The sequence below is a fragment of the Phalacrocorax aristotelis genome, chromosome 9 (assembly GCF_949628215.1).
Source record: "Phalacrocorax aristotelis chromosome 9, bGulAri2.1, whole genome shotgun sequence".
Lineage (NCBI taxonomy): Eukaryota > Metazoa > Chordata > Aves > Suliformes > Phalacrocoracidae > Phalacrocorax > Phalacrocorax aristotelis.
In genome coordinates, this window is record NC_134284.1 from 10111006 (window position 1) to 10135081 (window position 24076).

At 37.1% G+C, this 24076-nt stretch overlaps 1 protein-coding gene across 8 annotated transcripts in view; it reads right to left on the reverse strand.

The window, feature by feature from the left end:
* Positions 1-24076, reverse strand: part of RALGAPA1 (Ral GTPase activating protein catalytic subunit alpha 1) — a 134990-nt gene that overhangs the window by 59767 nt on the left and 51147 nt on the right. For 6 of the 8 annotated variants that reach the window (XM_075103372.1, XM_075103367.1, XM_075103371.1 and 3 more), the window contains 11 exons: positions 22542-22666; positions 20099-20315; positions 18890-19066; positions 15325-15477; positions 13619-13812; positions 13396-13494; positions 13126-13281; positions 11546-11674; positions 10806-10931; positions 9526-9584; positions 5774-5882 (listed from right to left, as the gene is read on the reverse strand). In XM_075103372.1, coding sequence (XP_074959473.1) covers positions 5774-5882; positions 9526-9584; positions 10806-10931; positions 11546-11674; positions 13126-13281; positions 13396-13494; positions 13619-13812; positions 15325-15477; positions 18890-19066; positions 20099-20315; positions 22542-22666 — 1544 coding nt within the window. The remainder of the gene's footprint in view (positions 1-5773; positions 5883-9525; positions 9585-10805; positions 10932-11545; positions 11675-13125; positions 13282-13395; positions 13495-13618; positions 13813-15324; positions 15478-18889; positions 19067-20098; positions 20316-22541; positions 22667-24076) is intronic. The other 2 variants (XM_075103373.1, XM_075103370.1) reach the window with 1 other exon arrangement.

Sequence of the window (24076 nt, forward strand, 5' to 3'; positions counted from 1 at the left end):
AAAAACAAACAAAAAACCCCACCAACCGAAAAAAAGAGCTTTAAGAAAGCTGCAATGCCTGGGCAACAAAGTCTGAACAGAAAAATTAAGGATTTTAGAATATAATTTTTGAATGGCAAAAATTTAAAGGTGGGAAATACACTGGAAGAAAACTCAGCCCTGACCCAGCTTCTTATCAAAGCAGAGCTATCATTTTTTACATTTAAGGTCTTGAAAAGAACGTTAAAAATACAAGCGTAAGCGAAAGTATGGAGTACAAAGCTTTAATTAACATTTTATTATTTGTGGTATCTATGTAAGTATAAAAAAAGACTACAAATGACTCTTATAAGTCACCCACAGACTTGGAAACCATAGTACACAGAGTAGTAAATTCTTGTTCTGACTTTCCCCGTTTCTCAGTGGACACAGTTGCACATTACTATTTGCTTTTAACTAAAACATGGCAGACATCTTCCATCTGCAACTCTTCCCGGAGCTTATGTCAGGAAAACCATTGTATTTTATCCTTCATGAGACAGCCTCTCTCCATTCTGTGAATGTACATTGTAAGAGCACAGTAAGCAGGGTACAGATTCTAATGTTCAAGCTCGAGTGACAACCAAAAAAAAACAATTAAATAAAATTGAAAGCATAAAAATTTGATTATGGAACTTGAGATCAAAACCAGATTGCTGGAAACATCTTTACAAGCTTGCAGGAAAATCCCAAAGTCACTGGAGACGACAAACACAGTGGACAATCCAGCACAGCTTAATATGGAGCATTCAGATCACTGAATTTGAGAAAAAATTACCTGAGAAAAAGGGCTGGAGACTTTTCAGAGTCTTTGAATAATCAGCCTTTCACAACTTAAAAACAGGAAGCATTTTCTTCTTTCTATTTTTTGATATTTTTTTAAAAAGAGGATCACCAGGCTCTAAAATGAAGATGAGTGAATGATTTCTAGTGGTAGTTTATGTAAATTAGTTAACCTCTTTCTGTTCTTTGGTTGAAGAGAGTTTGGCTTTTTTTTTTTATTTTAATAGAGGGAACAAAAGGCTGAAGGGTATAAAGTCATGAATATGAATAAAATTCAAATCTTGTGCATTCAAATTTTCTTTTTCATGGGAAAGGCATCAGGTAGGAAGTTTTGATCAAGAATACAGGGACTGGCGCAAATAGATCAAACCCTTCATCTACTTCAGAAATCTGTCCCAGCATGGTCAGTAAATCACATTTTAAAAGAATGCAGAGACACTTTAGAACAGACAATTATAGCTGTGTGTCCTGGAAGGACATTCTCCTAAACTCAAGCAGCAGCACTGAGTTTATGCTGGATAGCAAAACAATTCACCCTTTTCAAGTCAGCTGCTTTGTTCTGACTTCTTTTCCAAGAGCCTTCAGAGGTGGCACAGAGACAGCTGTGCAATGCTACAAACATTTCACCATCTGTTGTCTATCTCAGGAAAATACCGTCTGTTATAAAGCATAAGAAATCACTACTTTGATACAATTTTATATATAGCAGTGTAATTGTGGGCATGATTTTTTATAAGTTCCTCAACGGGGGGAGAAAAAGCTTTCAATGAACTGGCACTTTTGTCTTTTTGTGTTTGCAAGGATCCATTGCTTTCTGGACATTACGCTAGTATTTTAACCTTGTCCATACCTGCAAATAACCTTTTTTTGGCACTCATTCAACTAAGCCTGTACAACACAATTTTGTGATGTATCTGCAGCATTTCTGAGAGGACTGTAATATAAAGATGAGATGCACGGGTCTGGAAGGCTGATTAGGATCCTCTGGGCTCAGACTTCAGCAGAGGTTAGCACAGACACGGCAGTATTGCCACACTGCTGGGAGAAGTGCTAGTATATTCAGAGTAAGCTGCTGGACTGCAGTTCTGAAAATGCTTCTGTATTTCAGAAATAAGCACATAACCGTTGCTAACATTTCTATTCGATGTTATTTGATCAATTGTACTTATGAGTAGGTTGGACTAGGACTATAGCTCCCTATCCATTCATTTCTCCTGAAAATAAGAAAATCATCATTCTGGAAGTTCAAATCTCTGACTATTTGGAAGCCACGAGATTGCTTAGGTAACAAATAGGAGCTAATTTGTTTCTCCCATGATATATTTATGAACTTTTCATTTCATGATTAAACTCTACTGTTAACGTATACCACTGGTCAGAACAGGAGAAAAACCAACATGCTGGGGATGCTTTTGCCAACACAAAGCAAAGCAAAGCAAAGTAGAAATTTAAATATCTTTGTCTTCTCATTCAAAAAGTAATTTATGTTTAATATAAACGAGATACAAATAATTGGTTTAATAAATATGTCAAAGAAAAATAAGAAATCACAGGAGTAAAAATAGTTCAAACTCTGATAAATTGCAGAGTAAGATAAAAACAGCATCATTTGCCTAATACCTAACTTGCACAGGAACTTGATAAAAATGCACTAGTTAAGGGATATTAAAAAGCAAGGTGAAAACCCTGGAAGAGAGTATTAGTGAAGCTGCAGAGGATGAATGTGATTTTTCAAAACAGGAAATTGCAATTTAGAGTCTAATACTAAAAGCCCTGCAGCTACTCATTTTAGACGTAGATTCAAATCCTGCTTCAGAGGATGTGATCAGACGATTTGCTAAGATACTTTTCAGATTCCCATTGCTGAAAAGAAGAGTTAGTTCACAACATCTGACAAAAGCCATGTACAACAACAAGTGTATGCCCCAATTTTTATCAACACGTATATAAAGACTAGACTATTCATTGAATTTTGATGTAAGCAACGAGCATGTAGAAAGGTTCTGAAAATAAACTGGGACATATTTAAAAAGTCTAAGATATTGTTCACAAACATGCAAGTTTGCAAAATGATAGAAAATAAAATGTTTTTAGTAATATTCTAATTACTCCATAAAATGCGAACAAATATGAAAAAGGTTTGCAAAAAATAGGAAAATTAAATCACTCATCAAGGGAAAAAAAAGCCCCAAAAGTGCAGCTTTTTAACAGAGATGATGAAAGGAATAGACTGTTGATGTACTACCAGCAATACAAAATCTTGTGACAAGGGTTGAAATTCAGCGAGATTAGTTTCAGAATAGTGAAAACTCATTCACTAAAAGGAAAGGCAGACAAATGTCAGAAAATCTCTTCTATTCAGAAGCATTTTACGGGTGTTGCACCACAGTGATCTAGCTATATCTGAGCAAGCTGCCTTTGCTCACTGGTGAGAATCACTGTGCACACTAGCTATGTTTAACAGATTCAATCAGAACAGCAAATACCAAAACAGTAAATCATCCCAGATTTCAACAACTCAATGTGAAGGTGTTTATAGAGAACTGCATGGTGACTAACAGTAACTCCAAAGTTCTATCTTACAAATTAGTTTCAGAACCATTGTACTGGGTGTAGGTGGGAAGGTTTTGGTATTGGTGGGCTTTTGGTATTTTGGTATTGGGGTGGCTTCCATGGAAGGGGGCCAGGGACCCACTGCTGTTCTCCTTTGTCCTGCTGGGGGTGGGCAAGTAAGCAAGCAGCTGGATGAAAGTTTGGCTGCTCTGCTTGGTGGGTTGAGGGGCCAACCCACCACACTCATTAAAAATGAAAATTTAAATCCTTCTGGAAAAACTGTAAAATTACCCAGTGTTGCAGCATGCTTCATAAAAAATGGGAAATACATTTTAACAATAGCCATAAAAACAGGTGCTCTCTACTTCTCACAAAAATCAGAGTTCTCATTATTCCTTTTCAATAGGTAGTTTATTCACATAAACTTTGATGCCAACTCTGGACCTGTCTTTGGATTCAGTTTTTTTCTAACAGGTACTGGCCTGAATGACATGTCCTGGAATGACCACAGAAAAGCACTTTGCCAGAGAAAATCAAACATCCTCCAGTGCTTCCTCGCATGCAGCTTAAGTACTCTACATCTCTGTCTAAATATCTGGCCAGGGCTGAGAGCAAACATTGCATAATGAGATGGCTCTCAAACTCAGAAGTGAACAGGCACAAAATACAGTGAGGATATGAGAATAATGGGATTTGGCTGGTGGGGGCAATAAGAGGGCAGGTGAGCAAGAAGCATGAGAAGCTTTGGGAAACTTCTGCTTGGCCTTTGCATTTGTCACCTTCCCACTTTCTTCCCTGTCACCCTCTTACACTGGATGCTCCATTCGGTCTGGCAGCCAAAGAACACAAGGCAGCAACTTGCTTGGGACAGGCCTTTTGCATATGATGGCAGATGGCTCCCAAAACTGGGATCCCTTCCAGTTTCCTCTCTACCCTGGCCTTTCTCTTTTGCAATGTGTCAGGATAAAGTACCTTGGAGGCTTTAAGAGTACAATTAATCAGAGCTGGGGAACCCAGGATGCCAATTAGTGAGGAATGTGACTTCCCTCAGCATCCATGGCTGTCCTAGACAGGAGACACAAATGCTGAAGAAGGAGAGACTCCAACACTTCTGTACTCCAGAGTCTTTGTATGGATCTGTACTGGGTCTACATGGCAAGGTTTTGGTAATGGTGAGACTACAGGGGGGTCTCTGTGAGAAGAGACATGGGGCTGCCCCATGCCAGACACAGGAGGTTCCAGCCAGCTCTGCAACAGACCCACCACAGGACACAGCTGAGCCCATCTGCCAAGTGTGTAGAGCCTTTGCGAAAACATATTTAAGAAAGGCCAAAAGTGCCACACAGGTGGGGGGAAAAAAAAAACCAACAACAAACCACCAAACAAAAAACCCCCCAAGAAACAGCAGAACATGAAGGTCAGAGAAGGAGGAGGGGGAGGAGGTGCTCCAGGTGCTGGAGCAGAGATATTCACACTGCAGCATTGGATATTTCCTGAGGGAAATGCAGTCCACGAACAGCCCACACTGGAGCAGGCTTATCCTGAAGGACTATGGCCATTGGAATGACCCTCACTGGAACAGGGAGGAAGGAGTGGCAAAGAACTGTTATGGACTGACTGTAACTGCCCTTTCCCATCGCACCTGCACTACTTGGGAGGGGGCAGGAGGAAGGAGATAAGTTGGGAATGAAGAAGTAAAGTTGAGCCTGGGAAAGGGGGAGGGCAGGGAAAGGTGGTGTTTTAAATCTTGTCTTTGTTTTTCACTGCCCAAATTTCTTTAACTAGCAATAAATTAAATTAATTTCCCCAAGTCAAAACTGTTTTGTCCATGATGGTAGCTGGAAAGCAACCTCCCTGTCATCATCTTCACCCACAACATTTTTTCATCCTGTTTTCTCCCCCTGCCCTGTTGAGGGAGGGGGAGCGAGTGAGCAGCTGGGTGGGAGTTTGGCTCTTACCCAAGGTTAATCCACCACAGGCTCCTAGATCTAGTCACAAACAGATGCAGAAGACCGTGCTGGAAGCTTGGGTCCAGGATGTGGGAAGGGGTATAGCTGGACAAAGTCAGACAAAGCCAGTAGTGGTTTTGCCTGAACTGCAAAGATTATTTATGAAAGCTGGGATGATGGATAAACTACTATGCTCCAAAGGGTAGAGTGAAGTGGCTAATGATATGTAGATGAATATAGGTGTCCATTATCTTATTTCCTGGCACACCATTTTCTCCAAACTTAAATAAGGATGAAGACTTCTTTTGACAGAGTTCAGAGATTCACCAGCTAAACTGAATTAAATCTTTTTGTAGAGACTGAAAATGAGTCTGTGAAGTAAGGATGCTAAAATGTCATAATGACTTTGAAAACGCGAAGTATCTTTACACATAAAGGCAATATACATTGTAAAAGCATTAGACTCTCACCTTTAAAGAAACACAAATCACATTCAATGCTTCCTTGATCTGAGGATGATGTGATTCATGAACTAGCTCCTCACAGATCCAAATACCAAGGCTGCAAAGAGCAACACATCTGCAAAACAATGTTGGAGGACAAGTTGTTGAAAGAATGCAATTTTTATGATTCATGATATGTCTTGCTAAAATCTAATAAATATGTTTTTATTATTTCAAAAACAACTACATAAAAACCATTATAATGCTGTAACTTATTTAAAAATGAGAAAGAAATCCCAAGTACCCTGGTGAAGGCACAGAAAAGGACAAAGGAAGCACCCTTCTGAGCAACTGAAAAACCTGAAAGACACCAAGAACTCCTGCATCTCTATGTGCTTTTTGGATTAAAAATACTACCTGAAATCAATGTATGGGAATTTCATATATATTTTCTTATGACAAGGTAAAAATTGTGGTAGGAGGTTCCTCCTCCACAATGTGAGATTTTGCTTGTATTTGTTTAGAGCTTCTGGGGCACAGAGAAAGGAGAGAGGAACGTTATTCATTCATAGATATTTACATTTTTTTTAGATTGACAATAAACAAAGATGAATAGAGGAGGGGTAAATGAATGTTAGAGATAGTATAAAGATTGTGATTAAATACTTCAACTTTTGTTGTTGCTTCATTTCAAATCAGAAAATGGAAAAGGAGTGTAAAGGTAAAGAAAATTTAGATGTTTTCAAATCAGCAGAGATGGATGAAATTTGTTCAGAAATGTTAAGGAGCTAACTTAAGCAACCTCTGAATCATTAGTAATTATCTTCAAGAACACAGGCTGCAAATATTTTGGAAACAACTTTGGAATTCAAAGTCCTCAGGCTAAAATTGGAGAGCAGTCCAAAACTGACAAGATGAAAGCTGGTTGTGGGAACTGCAAAGCATTACATCTGAGAAGGAAAAATCATATGCTAGAATAGAAACAGAAGTAGCTATGAAGCCTGCATTGTAGAAAAAAGATTTTAAGGCTACACAGAATCATGAAATTGCTAACAGGCAGCAAAAATACACCTCGGAATTAATTCTACGTGACAGTGTAAATAAGATGTCAAACCACTCTGATTTGTTCACTGTCACTGAAGTCTCAGTTGCAAGACTGCCCCCAATCCATTTTGATTAATACAATTTAAGAGTAAAGACAAGCTTGAGGGAGTCTATAAAAAAGGGACAAAAGTAATAAACAGCTTTGGGGAATATTACATATGGGGGAAAAGTTGAAGGGTGTACTAAGTCTAGATCACAATTAAGGAAGGAAATTATAAGAAATCTTCTGACATGCAGTAAGTCACTGAAGAGTTTAATTTCCTGTAAAAAAGGTTTCTCTTATATACTGGTCATAAAAACAACTTGAGTGTAAAAATTAGGTAAGTATTGGAACAGTTTATCTAACAGTTTTGTAACTTTCTTCTTTGAGAAAGTTTTCAGGACTGTTTAGGCAAGCTACTCCCAGGAGAATATTTTAAACACACTCCAGACTCGGCAGAGGGAAAGCTTACAGAAGTACTCCTGCTCCCTTCCCAATCTACACTTCTGCTGTTTCCACAGCATGTGTTTCCATCCTTTTTGAACAAAAGAAAATATGAATATAGAACAGATTTAACAATAAATGTAGACAGTTTGTGTAAGCTGACTCAGAAAATAAACCTTTAGTATACAGAAGAGTAGACAGCTCTAAGTTTGTGTTACTATTTAAGGCTTTCTTCATGCTACTGAGATCCATTTCACATCTGATGACACACTGATGTGCAAAATATCCAGGAGTCTGTGAGGTTTCTACCAAGAACACCAGTCCTGCTATCATTATTCAGAGTAGTCTCTGAAAAACCATATAGGTACGTGGCTACAATGTTGTTATTAAAGAATCACATCCTTCAGAGGACAAGCAGAGGAGATGAACACCGAGTTCATCAACCTATCACTTCTTCAGACTGTCAGGGGCAGAAGAGGAATTGATTAATACAGTTATTAATCTTTATAGATGGAGATCTGAGAGTAGACCTTATTTCAGATAACTGACTTCCCTGAAGCTCAGCTGGGTCAAGTATGTAATGAAATGCAAAACATCGACCTTCTGTGGGAGAGATAAGGAATAGAGATTTATAGCTTGTATAACAATAACTGCACTGAGACCTGCTAGAGATATACAAAGCTACGTTCCTAAGTTCTGAGAAATCTAAGTTCTCTCCTAGGAAACTGCAAAGACAATTAAGCTTCTACCAGTGGCTGAGCTGCCATGGCAAGATCGTAATGCAGATCACAAATACGACCTCTGATAGTAACCCAGGTGAGCTCTGTACTGCTGTGAAGCAGATGGTATCAGAGAGGTTATTCCCAAAGGGAACAGTGGATAAACTGCCACTGAGGAGTAAGGCAGTCAAGCTTCAGGAGCTGTGGGAACATCGTTATCCCCCCAACGAAGATATACCCATCTCTCTCCCAGAAGAAGGAGAAGGGCACAGGCAACCCAAAGAGACACTACTCTCTTTAAATCTTAATTTAATGTTATTACACACAGTGGTCCAACTTTGCATTTTGAGGTAGCATAACTCAGCTCTCTAAAAGGCTGGGCATCCACATGTGCCTCTGCTCCTGTATACACTCCCTCACAGCCAGACAGGATATGGGCACATGCAGGATGTTCCCTTCCTCTTCCCAGCCATACTGCCAGAACCAAAGACATTAATGCTGTGTGCTTCAGTGCCACAGGATCGGTAATAATGTTCTGAAACAAATGGACTTAAATCACCTCTTTCAAAAGCAAAGTAGGGAGTGTTATGCTTTTTAGAACTCAGTTTTGTGAGAGAACATGAAAAATGAAATTAAAATTATCTCAGTACATTCCTTCCTTCCCATGTTGATGGAGATTATCAACTCAAGTGAAGAACAGGTAAGTGGGCTGTTTTCCAGCGAAACATTCGAAGGTTGAATGCACTGATCTTTCTGGCATGTGGTTCTATTATCTTGATTTGTTAAGTGACAATTTATTGGTTGAGCATACACAAACACTCCACTCAGACAAGGCACACAAGTGTGCCCTTCCTTGGTAGGCATTACAGATTCCTGTTCCAATCCCACACACAGCAGACTAACTGAAAGCCTATGGGGATGGGAAAGGAGGAACAAAATCCTAAACAAATTAAGAAACAGAAAACTGGTAACTATCTTCTTTGAAGTTCTCTATTTGATGAAGATGCTTAGGTTTAAGCGTCAGAGCAATCACTCCCAGTTTAATGCTTAGCTCAACACCTTCTGCTACTTTTCCATACCATAGAGACTCCTGTACCTTGGATTATTTCTGGTTTTCAAATTAAATCACGTGGTCTAATAAAAAAATAACCATACGTCCCTCATAAGTAATCTTGTCCTTAATCAAATTCAAAAATGCCTCTCTAGTATAGAAAACCCCTGAGCTGAACACCAGCGTAGGCAGCTACCTAATATTTGTTGCCACATTAACACCCTTTTCTATCAGCTACTATCAAAGAAAGGATACTGGGCTAGACCAGCATTTGGTCTGACAAAAAAGTCTGTTCTGTTATTATCTCTATTTACAATCAATTTTACATTCACATGGTAGACCACAGTTTTGATAGTGGTGAAGAAAACCATGAACAAAATACGAAAAAACTTTTATTTTAAGCTCTTCAGTATATTCAACTCAAAACAGTATAATAGAGAAAAGAATCTATTAATTTAGAAGCTCTTTTTGTATGACCTACCGTGCAGGACCAGATGGCTCCTCTCTTGCTGAACTTAACACAGTTTTAATTATGAGTTCCTAAGATAAAGAGGAAAATATTCACTGATTTACCAGTAACTCCACGACATGAAGCGTCAGAAAATTAGAATTTTATTATAGCACACACAGGTATGTTGCTTAGCTGAGTCTCTAGGTTTGTGGTTAGATGGATTGTTTGCTTACCACTACTCCAAGCTTCCAGTCTGCCCCAGATGCACATTATTGTGCTACCCCAAGAATATCCCACAGATAACTGTCCTAATTTCTGCTGATTAACCATTTTTCCAGTTCTTGCAAATACACTTCCATAAAATATCAAGGGTTTAAAAAAAAAAAAAAGCCTCCCTAAAGCTAGCTTCTGTGAATAGCCCTGAAGGGTATCACAGAAAGTATCTATTACTATGATGTTTAAACAAGCAGATTTTTCCCCTCCAAAATTATATTGATTTTAAAAGTCTTTGGAAGTAGTTGCAGAACAAGTGACTAAAGTGCCTTAAGAATGATGTCAGGAAGAATTCTGACTCAACTGCAGTGAAATGTCCATAAAGCTGTAGGTTGCTCTCAGTAAAGCTCAAGTAAACAGCCATTATGCAATAAAAATGAGAAAGAAGGAATTCAGAGTCAGTCCCCAAAAGGGAATAAGGTGCAAAGCCGCTTCCAAGCTATCATCTCTCTAAACTGAAACAGTCTGGAAACTTACAGGGAGCCTTTCTTAGACATAGTAATCATACCTGACACACAGAGCAATTAAACACATGAACTGAGTTCTGCCTGGTTTCAGTATACTGGCACACTACCCAGCTCTGTATTATGACAGAGAGGGTAAGGTCTCCATTAATCTTTGCTTTTTGTCTAAAAGAACATACTGATGTACAGAGGTTTTCTAAAGCCACTAAGAACATGGGCAGATTTCACAAGTTGTGAATTCCCAATAAATTAAATGATGTATCTTGAACCTCTCAATCTTCTGCCTCTCAGCTGATTAAATCTGTAAGATTGCAAATAGCCATAATGACAGTAGGCTTGAAAAGGTGCGATAACACATAATTTTCTTTCACAAACATATGAAAACACTTTATTATTAAGTTAATAGTAATTATAAAGTATGTGTTGTAGTATAAAGTTTGACAAGATTTTATGGGATCTTGAGCCTTACAATGTATTTTAGACTTTAAATTTTAGTTACTATTTCCTGGAACAACACTGTATTAAACATATACTTGGTAGCTGAATACCATCCAAATATCTTAAAATTCCTACCTTAACATCTGTAAACTGAGACACAGCAATGTCAGGAATGTTTGGGTGAAGAGCTGGTAGTTCGTGATATAAATTGGGAAAACAGACTAGAGATCCTAAAAGAACTTGTGCTTCAACTCTTGGTGCCTAAAAGAAAAAAAGGTGGGGAGAAATATATATTCTTACTGCAGTCAGGAAACTGACATTTCTAGCTGCCTCAAAAGAGAACAATGGCTGAAACTCTACACAGCTATTTCCCTTCTTCTGCAAATTCTGTAGAGCTGAGCAAACGGAGACCACAACCCCACAGACTGCTATTCATACACACCCCACATTCCCATTTTCCACGATGGTCAGAAGGAAGCAGAGGAATTGTTAGGGCTGCAGACGAACGACTGTGCTGCTGACTAGGCTCGGGTCTTAGGTTCAGATAATTGAACAGGATGTGAAAAAACTACTGGACATAACATGAGGCATTGCTGGACATGGCAGGTAACAGTGTAAGACACTTACAGAGGCTTCAAATAGTACCTTGAGGAAGGCTGGATTTCACAGTTGGTTAAAAGGGGGAATGATGTGAGAAACAGTCAAAACTCTCAGACAGTTGGAGAGGAGTATTGGGGAGCTTTGAGAGAGTATGGTCATGCAAGGCCAACACCACCTAGGTAATCCTATCAGTGTTGCTATAAAAGACTGAAGTTGCCTGGGTAACACATCCTTTCCACTTGCACATAAATGAGAATTAACTGATGAATACTTACATTGAGGAAAGAAGAAGCAGCCACTCTTCCTGCTGCTACAATGAAATCCATAATAAGCATGGTGGCACCCGGCAAGCCAAGTGAAAAGAACTGAGGAGAGCAGTGCTTGATGATTGTATTGACAATATCCTTGCAGAAGAAAAAGGGAAAAAATGAAAAGTATCAACAAGATGATCAATGAATGAAAATAAAGCAGGTATTTACCTGAGGTAGGAAGTAAAAGCGCGAGAAAGCAAATTCATTGTGGCAATTAAGACCACAGTGAAGAGTAGCATAAAATGATAAATTCCTAAAGTATACTCACATTAATATAAGTAAACTGTGGTATACTTTATAGATCAATTTAACCTTAGACACTATTGTATGAGATCAGTACCAGGTCTGTCTGATATTCACTTACTTTTAGCTTTTAAGAGGTCTATAATTGATTAATCATTCATTCAAATACGTACAGAAGAGATATAGTGAGATAACCAGCTATTATACCTTCTTAAAAACATGCTTAATCCTCTCCAACAAGTATCACCTGACTATAACTTTAAAAAAAGGTATTAGCCCCTTACATATGGAACCAAAATATAAAGAAAGAATTATAGTAAGTGTTTCATAACATTTCCGGTATTAGTTGTTCAACACAGCATATTAAGTTCTTGTAGGCTTAGTGAGACAGTTTTGAAAATTAATGCACACGATGCAATTTCTTCAAAAGTATTGGAAAATATATAAAATGTTTTAATTATTTAAAAAATATCCCAACTTCACAGATAGGCAAAAAAAATAACCCTTTTCCTCCTTTGAATAATTATCCAATAGTAGTGATACCCAACTAAATGGCAATATGTTATAGGAAGATTTGCAATCCAGCAAGAAAAGCAGGGTAAACTGGTTGTTAGAGGACACAAACTGGAGATCTGTCCTAACCATAGCCATCTGTGGAATAATTTTGGCCTAGTTGTATTTTGCTCAGTTAATGAAAGCAGGGTTGTTTGAACCTTTGATCTCCCTATGCCTCTAACTGCTCCTCAAAAAAGGTCACAAAACCAACTTCTTCGCACTTCTGAGGCCAAGCCTTTAAAGAGTGTTTAAGCCGTACAATATTTTCAGACTTGTTCATATTAAAACCTATGAAAAAGATCTACTCCCACTGATTAGATACATTCCATAAGTCTCAGTCTGCTGGTTCCTATACTTGCTGCAGAAATAAACTACTCCAATGTAGCAAGCACAACTTACTCTCCCCCTAGCTAAACTATTGCATCAGGGAGCAAGTGAAAAGTACAGTAGACCTTAGAGAGATCTGCTTCCTTCTTTCTTGCATGCTTCAATCTGTAATATACAATCAGCAAAAAATGAAAGAGTACCTTTTCTGCCCCCATATTTGCCTGAAATGGACTACTAAAAAATATTTCTGATTTCAACCAAGAACATGAGGGCCACTCATCAAAGATTAGAAAAAGTATCAATCATGTAACTATTTTCAAAGACAAAGTGAAATGACTCAGCTGAAAATCCACTATTTTTGATAAAACAGTTTCTAGTTATAATATTTATATTAACCTGAATTTCATAACTAAACTTACTTGATCAACATGAAGAAGTCCACAGTGCATTATATTGTAGAAATGAGTTAAAAAATCCCTGTTTGGAGAAACATCTTGTCTTCGCTTCATTGTCTTACAAATGAGTTTATAAGCATGTAACTTTCCTTGTTTGTATTTATCAGTCAGCATTGTTGCCTACAGTTTTAGAACAACATTTATTATTCATAAATCAAAAAAAATAACATTAAACATTCTTCTACATCTACATGAACTTTTATTTCTGTCTCCCTGTTTAATGCTCAAACTTACCTTGAACAGCCATGGTGTTAGAATTCTCAGTGGTGGAATTAAAACTGGTGGAGATGGTGAAGTTAGGTTATCTGTTGAAATACCAAGATTGTCTCTTATCTGCAATTATTAAAAACAAAACAAAAAGATAAATATTTAAGGGAAATACACGAAGTAGTGTTTTTTTCCTTCTGAAAATCCTGCCCTGTCAGGTCAGGTTAGAGAAGAGGTTCAGTTCTTTTACCTTGGCCAGATTCTGCCACAATTCACACAGGTAATCAAAAACCTGGGCATGAATCTCTGGATCCATGATGCTGTTGACATCTCCCAAAATTCCTAGCATTCGCCTCCACATCACAGTAGCAACATCTGCATGCCATCCTGTAAGCGTTCCCCCAGCCATTACACTGCAACATTCTGAGGGGAATTCACTAGTTTCTGTAATGGAAGGAAAAAAGTATAGTGAGAGCTACCTCTCCAGAAAAAGAAAATTTCTGCTGTAACTATTAGATACATAGTTTTCTTAAAACCAAAAGGAAAAAAAGATAAGGCTTTCATAGTAAGATATTTTTTACCCATTCAGCCACCTCAATGCTGGATATGTTTCACTATATGTCTATTATCAAACTCTGCAGAGGAAGAATTGTCCTGTTTCATATATTCTTTCCACAAATAACATTTAAGGTCACTACTGAAGCCCTGATATGGATCTGATGGACCTGGTAAGGCCACTCCTTTTGTAAGTGCTGTCTTACATTCTTTGGAGCCAATGAATCTCCAGAACTCTACTTGCCTGCTTCCAAGTAAAACTACATTTCAGCTTTACATTTTGCCCAGTAAAACAGAAAGACCATTTTGTTTTATTGCAATTGAAGAGAAAGGTGAGAGTAAACTTGCCTCTGGTTACTGTTCTTTAAGAAGTAAATTTGTATCAGTGGAAAGGCAACTTTCAGTAAGGTAGCACCTCAGTCTAACTCTCACCTAGCTCTCTACACATCAGTGCTATATGAATGAACATTCTTTTTTAGGTGGAAGATGATTAATCTAGCTTGTCCATACAAAGAAAACTCTGATACATTACGATGGCTAAAGTATATTCAGCTCACACTTAGCTAGCTAAACAGTCACACTAAACTAGCTAATGAGCCAGTTTTAGAACAGCAGGCATCCAGAATCTCCTTTCCACCCTTCTCAGATGGATTTTCAGAACACCTCAGAGGCAGAATTTGCTGAGATCTTCTGAAAAATCTCACAGCTCCCCCAGGCATACAAAATCAAAATTAAATCTGAACTCAGCCTCATCACATAGCCTCTTCTTTTGAAGATCTGGACCACTGTGGTAGAGACACTAATGGTTTCTAAGCTGTAGATTTCAAAGTACAAAGCAGAATGATGATACTTCTGTCCATCAGTAGGCTAAAGGAAAAGGGCCTGAAATATACATCATACACTCGCCTGTTTCCATGAGACCAAATATGGGAGAAATGGGAACTTCGTATTTACAAAGTGAATGTATCCTAGAATTCAATAGCTAAGATAGTTGAAGTAATCACAAATTTGTTTAAATATGAAAGGGAAAAGAACCAAACTTCCAAGCAGAAATTATAACATTACTTTAAAATTATGTCGTACTATTTGTACATCAATGATAAAACAGTCCATGGCAGGGCCACATACTAGATTAAGCTGCCATGACTCTAAGCATCAAAAAGAACAATTATAGATGTGTGACTGTTAATCCACTGCTAATGATTCCAATGAAATGCAAGATAAAATGCAAAAGTTTTTTGTTTGCTTTTAAAGGAAATCACTGCAATTAAATATTTTTTAAAGTGCAGATGAAATACCCTTGTACAGGATTGTTTACAACTAATGTGATACTAGCTACTTCACTATATTGCATTTGAAAGAAAGAAAGAACAGGTTTATATTTTCTATTCCAGATATTGCCTAGGTCATCTGGCGTCTGTAAAACAGAGTGGTGGAGCTTCTCATCCAGCTGCAGATCCTTCTGCTCAATATGATCTGCATGAAGAGTGGCAGGAGAGGGTGTCTGTGATCGGGATCCAAGAGCAGATTGGATTGGAGAAGCACTTTCAGAGCCTGCAAATGCAATTTTTAACAGTTACCTTAAAAGCCTTTTCTGTTTTTTTGAACTACTGAAATGTTGTCTAAACATAGCATTAAAAGAAAACTGAGCTACTTTTATATATCAAATCGGGCCAAGAAAAGATATAAAAACTGTAAGCAGATCTCTCTGTCAATGGTGCTCTGAAAGAAAACAAATTACATGCAGGAAAGCTGAGAGATGAACACTGAAATCAGATAGGTAAATGGATTAACAGAGCTCTGGTTTAGGTACAAATAATTTTAAATGTGTTTGTTTTGCAGCACTTCCAGTGTTCTGAACCAGTCAAATTTCACTCCATATTCCCTCACCTAGATTTCTCTCCAACAAAGCGATTAAGCAGAAATTTTCCTGGAACATCTGCTTTTCCAGGTTTATGGATGCATGCAAGTTAATTTACAAAATATAAAAGCTTAAACCAGTAACTGACAATCTTTGATGTTTAGCTGCTGACTGGGCTGAGAAAATCCATATGGAGGGAAAGTTCTGTATAGTCAGAGGAATGTAATTTCCTCTGAGACAGGAAAATAAAAGTTTTGAATGGCAGTGCCGCAAAGGCATTTTTCCATGATCACCACTGAGCAACCTATCTAGGCAACTATTTGGAATCCTCTACTGAGGTATCTGTGGAGATGGAGTAGGTACTTGCATTTTTCTTCTGCACTGCCTTAGTTTCACTTCCTGAATTTGCCTTATAAAAAGCTGAGTTTGGCCAGAACAATCAGATGGCAGGAAAAAAAGAGAACAGATATTCACCACATACTTCCCCACACACCAGCACATGTTAAAATGGAAGAATTCAAACCTATTTTAATCCTTAAATAAATGTAACTGGTACCCAAAAATATCATGTGTGAAGTTCAGTATTAGAGATAAACTGAACTTTAGGGACGGCAACAAAAAAATTAGTCTTTTAAAATAGTGATTTTCCCAAATTGTTGGCTGGAAAGTGTTTTTTCTTGTAAAGAGAACAAATTGTTTGAAGAACTTGACAGAAAATGTCAGTGTTTTCAGAACAGAAATTGTGGTAAACAAACTTAATTACATTGTTAAACTGAAAAGGTCTCTATCTGCTTTAAATGGCAAAGGCAATGAAGCTTTTACCATCAATTTAAATTAACACCTCTATGCAGGAGAGAGGGACTTCACACACAGACTTCTGTTTCACTCAACAGGTAATGATACTGTGCTCTCGCTCTCACTACTGATTGCTTGTTTTCCACATGCTGACAAAGATGATGTAAAACACACCTTAAAAGATATTCAAAGACATCTTTTCCTACTTCTCTTCCATTCTGCTCATGAAGTAGGGAGGGATGAAAGTAGATAGAGAGTGAGGAAGAGTGATGGGGGGAGCAAAAGCAAGGGAGAGAGGGATAGAGGGGGACAGAGAGAGAAGATGACAGACAGAAAAATTGGGCAGGGGAGGGAGGGAGGGAAAGACCTTCATACAATGGAAGAGAATGGCCAGAAATAATTATGGAAAATTTGCTGAACTACTGGATTTTCTAAGAAGCACTAAAAGATACTCCACAGCATATATGGATCCAAATTTGACAGAGAATACTATGGGTGCAACTTGTTCTAGGACTCGTAACCAGCAGCCAATAGTAAACTCAATCATTCACTAAGAATATGAAATAACGCCAATATGGCAAGAAGAAATTTTCCTTCCAACAACCTTCAAAGCAGAACTATTCAGAAGCAAGTTGTTTTCTGAGCAGCAGAACCGCCGAAAATTCATTGCTGACAAATGTGTTTTCAGGCTGAGTTTCTGCATGGATTTGCTGGTATCTAAACTAGTGAATTCATGTTGCAGCCTCCCTGTCATGGGCTTCTGCATACATGCAATTTTCACCAAATAGCTGCTTATCTTTCACAAAATTTCAGAGAGAATAATGTCCTTCTGTTTTCTTCTTATATGTCAATTTAGAAGAAATCAGAAATGGGCTCCAACATTGTTGGGGGTGTGGAACAGTCAGAGACAGACAGTGTAATTGCACAAATCTTGCTTCCTCAGGAAATGCAGCTAAATACATGTGACACACAAAAGCTGCTTCTCTAAAACAGTGGTCCAAACAACAAGAAGAGACAGCCACAAAATCTCTCAATGGACAACTCAGTCATTAATTGCAATCTTATCAACTCAATTATGCTGCAAACTTGGACAAAAATACCAAACAGTAATTAAATTATTAACATATAAAAATAAACAAACATAAAACCAACATATTTTCTGCAAGGACTGTCTACAAGCACACAGCAAAGAGAAAAATGAAGAGAACAAAAGACAAGCTGAACATTGTTGAACAAGCTGAACAACAATGTCCAAGAAAGCTAATATCATGCTTCTTTCAGCAGAAAGGCAATTTTAGAAAGTGAAAATTGTGGCAGGGGAAGTAAAGATGTCTTTCAATATCTCTGAAAATGCAGAGCTCGATTTCTCACAGAGAACAAGACGCTGTATGTAGCTTTCAAAGATAAACAGGTACCTGTTCCCAGGGTTCTAACAGGAATGGTAGTGCATAACAGTTACAGAACAAGGGGTATGAAAATTATGGACATCTTTACTTCCCATTTACAAAATCTGGCAAGAGACTGTTCTTCCAAATACTCCTCAGAGAGGGAGATTCTCTCTTTCAGAAAGGAGCCCATTTAATTTGGGTTAACAGCATCACTTGGTGGTTGCTAACCTAATTGTCATTCTACCTCTCTTTCTCAAGAAACAGCTGCAAAGTAAACTGGAGGAGCCTCAAGCTCATCAACTGAGGCTTTGAAACATTGCTTCCTAACAGGCTTACTTTTTGATGAAAACAACACGGAAAGTACTAAAAGAAAAAGAATTCTTAAGTTAGACAAATGGGAACTGATCCTACATGGCACAATAACTAACATTTCGCATCTTAAAAGCTGCCAGTTACAGAACAGACAACCTAGAGACAGGTTAAGATGGATGTATATAAAAGAATCCCATGATACTTCAGTGTGATACACCAGTTTGAAAGAGCACTGTCAAAGACTTCCAAGGAAAAAACCCTTCCTGCAAATCAGCTATTTGACTACCAGTAACAGAAGGACACTTGTAAGAGATTTAGCATACATTATGTGGTAAGAGGTTTCTCCCTGGTAATTGAATAGATTTTCCCATGAAGGGTTTAAAATACCTTTAGCACCAAGCCACGGATTATATGCGTAACTAAGTCAGGCAAAGGTTTTCCACTTATTTCACACATTACTTTTGAAAAGCAATCAAAAAGTAACTGAAATCCAAGAATCATATAGAATATAGATTCACTGCAGAAGCTGGAACTTGCATTCTTCAGGATGGGTGGAAAATTTCTGAAATAAATGCACTTTTTTAAGGTGTTTTTTTTTTAACTACTTTACCAGTAATAGTTGCAGCTTCAGCAGACAATGGTTGCTGATTGAGACTACTTGTTTCCGAATCTATGTGGAGTGTAGTTAGACTGGCCACTTCTTGCTCCTCGGCACTCTGTTGCTGTCCTGAAACTGCATCAGCATCAGTGGAAGCTGGCGTCCCTGCCTCAGTGCCAAAGCTGAAATCTGTACAAGGAAAGCACTGTATTAACTTAAAACCTAAAAATACCACTCATATAAAAACCAAAGCCCAGAACTTCCAAAAACCTCCATGTAAAACGTGTTTGTGCATCTCCTTGCTACTAACACACTGTTGCAAAATTTATGTAAAATGTAACAGCAGAAAGTAATTGACTGTTATGAATATTTTCATTTCTGTTACAAAACTGTGACTGTACTTCTGAAGAAGATATTCCTATTGCATGTCCTGTATTCTGTTTAGTTGCTGTAAGTGCACCTACATGAGAATAAAGTAAAAATAACAGAAACATACATTAAGTAATTTTATTTGCAGAATTTACAAGCTGGAAGAAATATTCAAGTTAGTTGTTAAAACACTAACGTTAAAAATATTATGGCAAATGATATTCTAACAAATGGCTTTTTCAGCACTAAAGACACAATGTCATCCTGAAATGCAGGTTTAAATAACATCATTTAGTTGCATAACATCTACATATCCAAGAATTGTAACTTCTTCAATAAATTCTACCATATAAACATTATTCCTCTCTTACATGATACATGAAATCGTAATTCCTAGCAACCATAAAGAACCCTTCTGTTGAACAAGAGTGGGAAGGGATAAATGAAAGGAATGAAAAGCATTATGTTATTAAACAAAGCATACTAATTTTACCATATTACATTTAGTATCTTGATTAATCTATAGCTACACAAAGAGTGCAGTAACAGTATCAGAAGCCCTTCTTTAAATCTTACCTAAATGTTTTCAAAAGAATTAAAATAACTTCCAAACTAATTAACCTTTAATTTTTATATTTGTGCAAAACAGATGGATACGCTCCAGGGAGAAGACAATATTGCTCTGTAACTCAGGAACTCTGCTTGCACCATTAACTTGCTAATGATTTCAGTGGGAAATCAAAATAAGCTCTCTTTACAGAAGACTGCTGGCATATAACTTTAAAAGAAAGAAAAGAGAACTTTGCAAGCAATCAATCAAAAATACTCCTACTGTTGGAAAAATATACTTGCTTTCAAATTTGCGGCCATCATACTGGAAGGCGCTGAAAGAGTCAGAGTGGCTATCTGAACTGATGAGGTCACTGCTGCCAGCGCTGGCAGGCGATGTCCATTCAGAAGGCACGCCTGGGTCGTCTATAGGTCGCATTTGGTTCTGTTTGTTCAATATATCAGGAAGGTCTTTAGGAACTTCCAGGCTGCCAGGACTGCTTCCTCTTCTTGTCACATTCTAAATATTGAAGAGACATAAATTTTCTTACAATCTTGGATGCCTTATTTACACAAAATGGAAAAAGCAATCCCACATTTGCAAATGCCAGAATGTAACAAATAGTTCATAAGTACCTATACCAGAAATTGTCATCATACTGCAAACATAGCCAAGACTTTCCAAAACCGCAGCCAGCCAGCAGTAACTGAAGAACCCATTCACTCACAGAATTTCATAAACATGAATATTATTTGCACGATTAATTTTTGAGCACATACCTTAAAAGGCTAGGATTTGGACTAGCATGTGCCACACACGTATTAGGTAAGACTCACGAGAGGAAAATAGGAAAAAAGTATACTATCTCCAGATTATGTCTAAATTACTAAAGAAAACTTTTTAACCTCGGTTCCAGAGACAAGCAGAAAAAAATGTCAAGGAATTTTGTGTTTTCTGGCCTACCGGCTACCATGCTCTAAGAAAAAATTTCATGTGCACCACAAGCAAATGAATTTACTAAGTCATGCATTTGTTTTCTTACAATTAAGACAAAACCTTGGTATTGACTTGGACACCAAAGACAGCATATAGCAGAAATGAGGCATATAGATTTGCTCATGTAAAAGTTAGGTGATGTTCTACTTGGAGTCTTTCTTTAAGCCTTTTTTTTTTCACAGATAGGACTGTTTGCTTGAGAGGGAAGAGAGATAAACGTAGAAAATCCATTTTATGGAATGCTTTGAAATCTTCTTGCATTATGAGACTGAAGATGACTTCCTTTTATGTGAGTGCAGTCACTTCTCTATTCGTTTACTACCCTACTACTAACTAGAGATTTACTCAGACTGATAAGCTTTTCATGATGCAAGGTTTAGCATGCAATAGATATAACAACCGAAAACTAATCTTAATAAATTGGTACTTTGTTTTAAGATGCTATATCTATTTTTGTGTGCTAGATCACAAAATCAGTGGCAGTTTCAAAATATTTATTGAAACTTAACTTGGCTGTTTTTTGCTCTCTGAGGAAAGTATCAATTCTCTTGCCTGAGCTATTAATAATCAATATTCTTGCCCATCGATGTGAAAACAACGAATATTTACTCTCTTTCTCTATTCTGTGACCAGCTGTGATGAATTGTTTTATTAATTTGCAGACTAAGTAAACTTTTTTTTGTAGACTTCAGGTTAGCATTTTTGTCTTGTAACTCAAGACTTACTAAAAAGAACACTTTGCACCAACAATCAAGTTTCATAAACGTAAGTTCAATAGAAAAGAGGAAAAAAGCATATATTTGGACAAACTCTATAGGCCCTCTTGCCATTTATAAAAGATGATGATAAATTAAAAAATGTTTCTAATCACATTGAAGTATCTTCTTCTACCCCTTATTAGCAACAACTAAACTACTTGTTGACAACTTTCTACAGGAGGTCTTAAAACGATCATCTTTAAAAAAATCTTTTTAAAAATCTAAGCAGAGGAAAATGGAACAACTTTGAAATGCTACATTTAAATTGTTACCTATTCTATTCTTCATCTGCAACTTTTCTAACACTTCCCCTTTTGTTGCTAGTTAATAAAACACTTATCTCCTCAAATCGGTTGTCTTGTTCTGTAAACATTCAACAGTAACCAGCAATTCTTAACTTAAAATTGATTAAAATTTCTCATTATAAATGACATTCCAAACAATATGACACTCTGGAAAAGTCTAGGGAGAAAGCATATGAAAATTATGTTCAATTAGCAGAGAACTATTTACCAGAAATTATTCAACACTTGTAAGTGAAATTAAAAAATGAAGGAAACCTATCTGGTGTAGTTTCGTAGTCTGTTGCACAGACCACACCTGTAGAGAACGGTACCGTACTACAGCATGGTACCTAACTACATACCACAGCAAGGACTGCAAATATACATATAAACTATTATTCTGAAAGTGGCTGTGTACAAAGGTCTTTACAGGTGCAATTAAGACAGTTTAACTCAATGAGACTATTCATACAAAAGTAACTTCTGCATTGCTTCCACAATGAAGATTTAATAGATACAGAAACACAAATGGCATAAAAAGGCACGAATCCATGTCAAAGGCAAGGAATAATTAAGTGATATTCTTAATCCTTTGATTCATAAAATCCAGAAAAATATGTTTTAGGGAACTGATTTATAGTGTCATTGGCAAGTCCACACATATATACAGACTGACATATTGAAATGTAGGAAGTTTAAAGGCTTACCAGTGCACTACCACTGCGGAGCCTCTCAGCTATAAATTCATCCATGAGGTCAGGAACATTTGTATTGCTACTGCCAATATCACTATCAATAGGGTGCAGCTTTTGACTCATGTCCTCTCTATTAGCTAAAAGCAAATGAACAACTGTATATAGTAAAGAACACATCAAGAAAATTTAAAAACAAAAGGTCAAAAATGAAAAAAATCCTGCTAATTAACAGAAATTTTAAAAAAAATCAAAATTGCCAAACATGCATTTTAAGAATTTCCCTCTTTTAAAGCAGACTCTACTTTAAGAATTAGTATGGCTTCTTCTTCCCACTAAGCAGGGGTTAGTCAATTTCCAGTACCACCTTTAAGAGCAAGAAGCTTATAGGTAAGCACTACTCAAAGTTGTTAATGCTTGCTTTAAGGATACAGCATACGTTCTTCCTCCATATCACCAAAAATAAGTAATAAAGCCTAAAAATTTTATATGATTCCTACAGGCTCCTTCTTCATTGCATTCCTAATGAAGAGCAATGTAGTGGAAAAAGTAAACTAGGTTGTAATATGTTAATGTCGCACTGTATACAGTTAGTATAAATAGTGCAAAGACCTTACGTAATAAAATTACATGCTAATACATGGAATGAAAATTGAAACTCTGGATGGTCAACGCTTATGAACAATTAATTTCACTCATTTATCAGTGTTATTTTTGATATAACTATACTGTTCATGTTTAACTGTGGCTGCTACACCTGACTTCACTATCTTCACCTTTAAAGTCTTCAAGTTGTTCCAGTTCATGTTTTCTCTATAAGAATTTTTCCCTCAGTGTCATCTTTCATGAGACCACAGCATAGTTTATTCTAATATTGAGGCTCTGTTAAGTGTTACAGATTTCAAATAAAAAATATTTGTAAAACTAGTGCTTTCTAGAGATCCCTTTTTCAGAAGTCTAGATTCTGCATAGAAGCAAATTGCTTTTTTGAGACCCATGACAGTCACGCTCTCGTGGTGCTATGCTTACAAAGACTGCCCTCAGGTGGCGTTAACATCTCGATGCAGGATGCATTACAGAATCCTCTGTTAATCATGCCAGCATAACAATGGGAAAAAAGAAAACCTACATTACTGCTGAAAGTTAATTTAATTTTCATTTAAGGTTATTTAAGATGTGAACTAAGACAATGGATATTAGAGTGACAGCCTTCTTTTTTGATCAGTCCACAGAGGTCTCATAGTTAGCAGAAGGACTATCATGAGACCTTCATGAACATCCATGATTTCAAGAAAAGAAAGCAATGAAAGATGTTGTCAAGATGTTACTACATCCATTTTGATGAATGAGTACAGAAAGGCCTACAGCATGTTTTGAAACAGATTAGACTCAGAGAACTGTCATAATTAAATCATTCCAGTAATAGGAGATTTCTGTTTAAGACTATATTTTAGAAGTTATCTAAACTGACCTCCAAATATAAATTTGAGGGGCTTTTTTGTTTTGGAGGAGAAAAAGGAGGAAGAGGAGGAAGAGGAAGAAGAAAACAC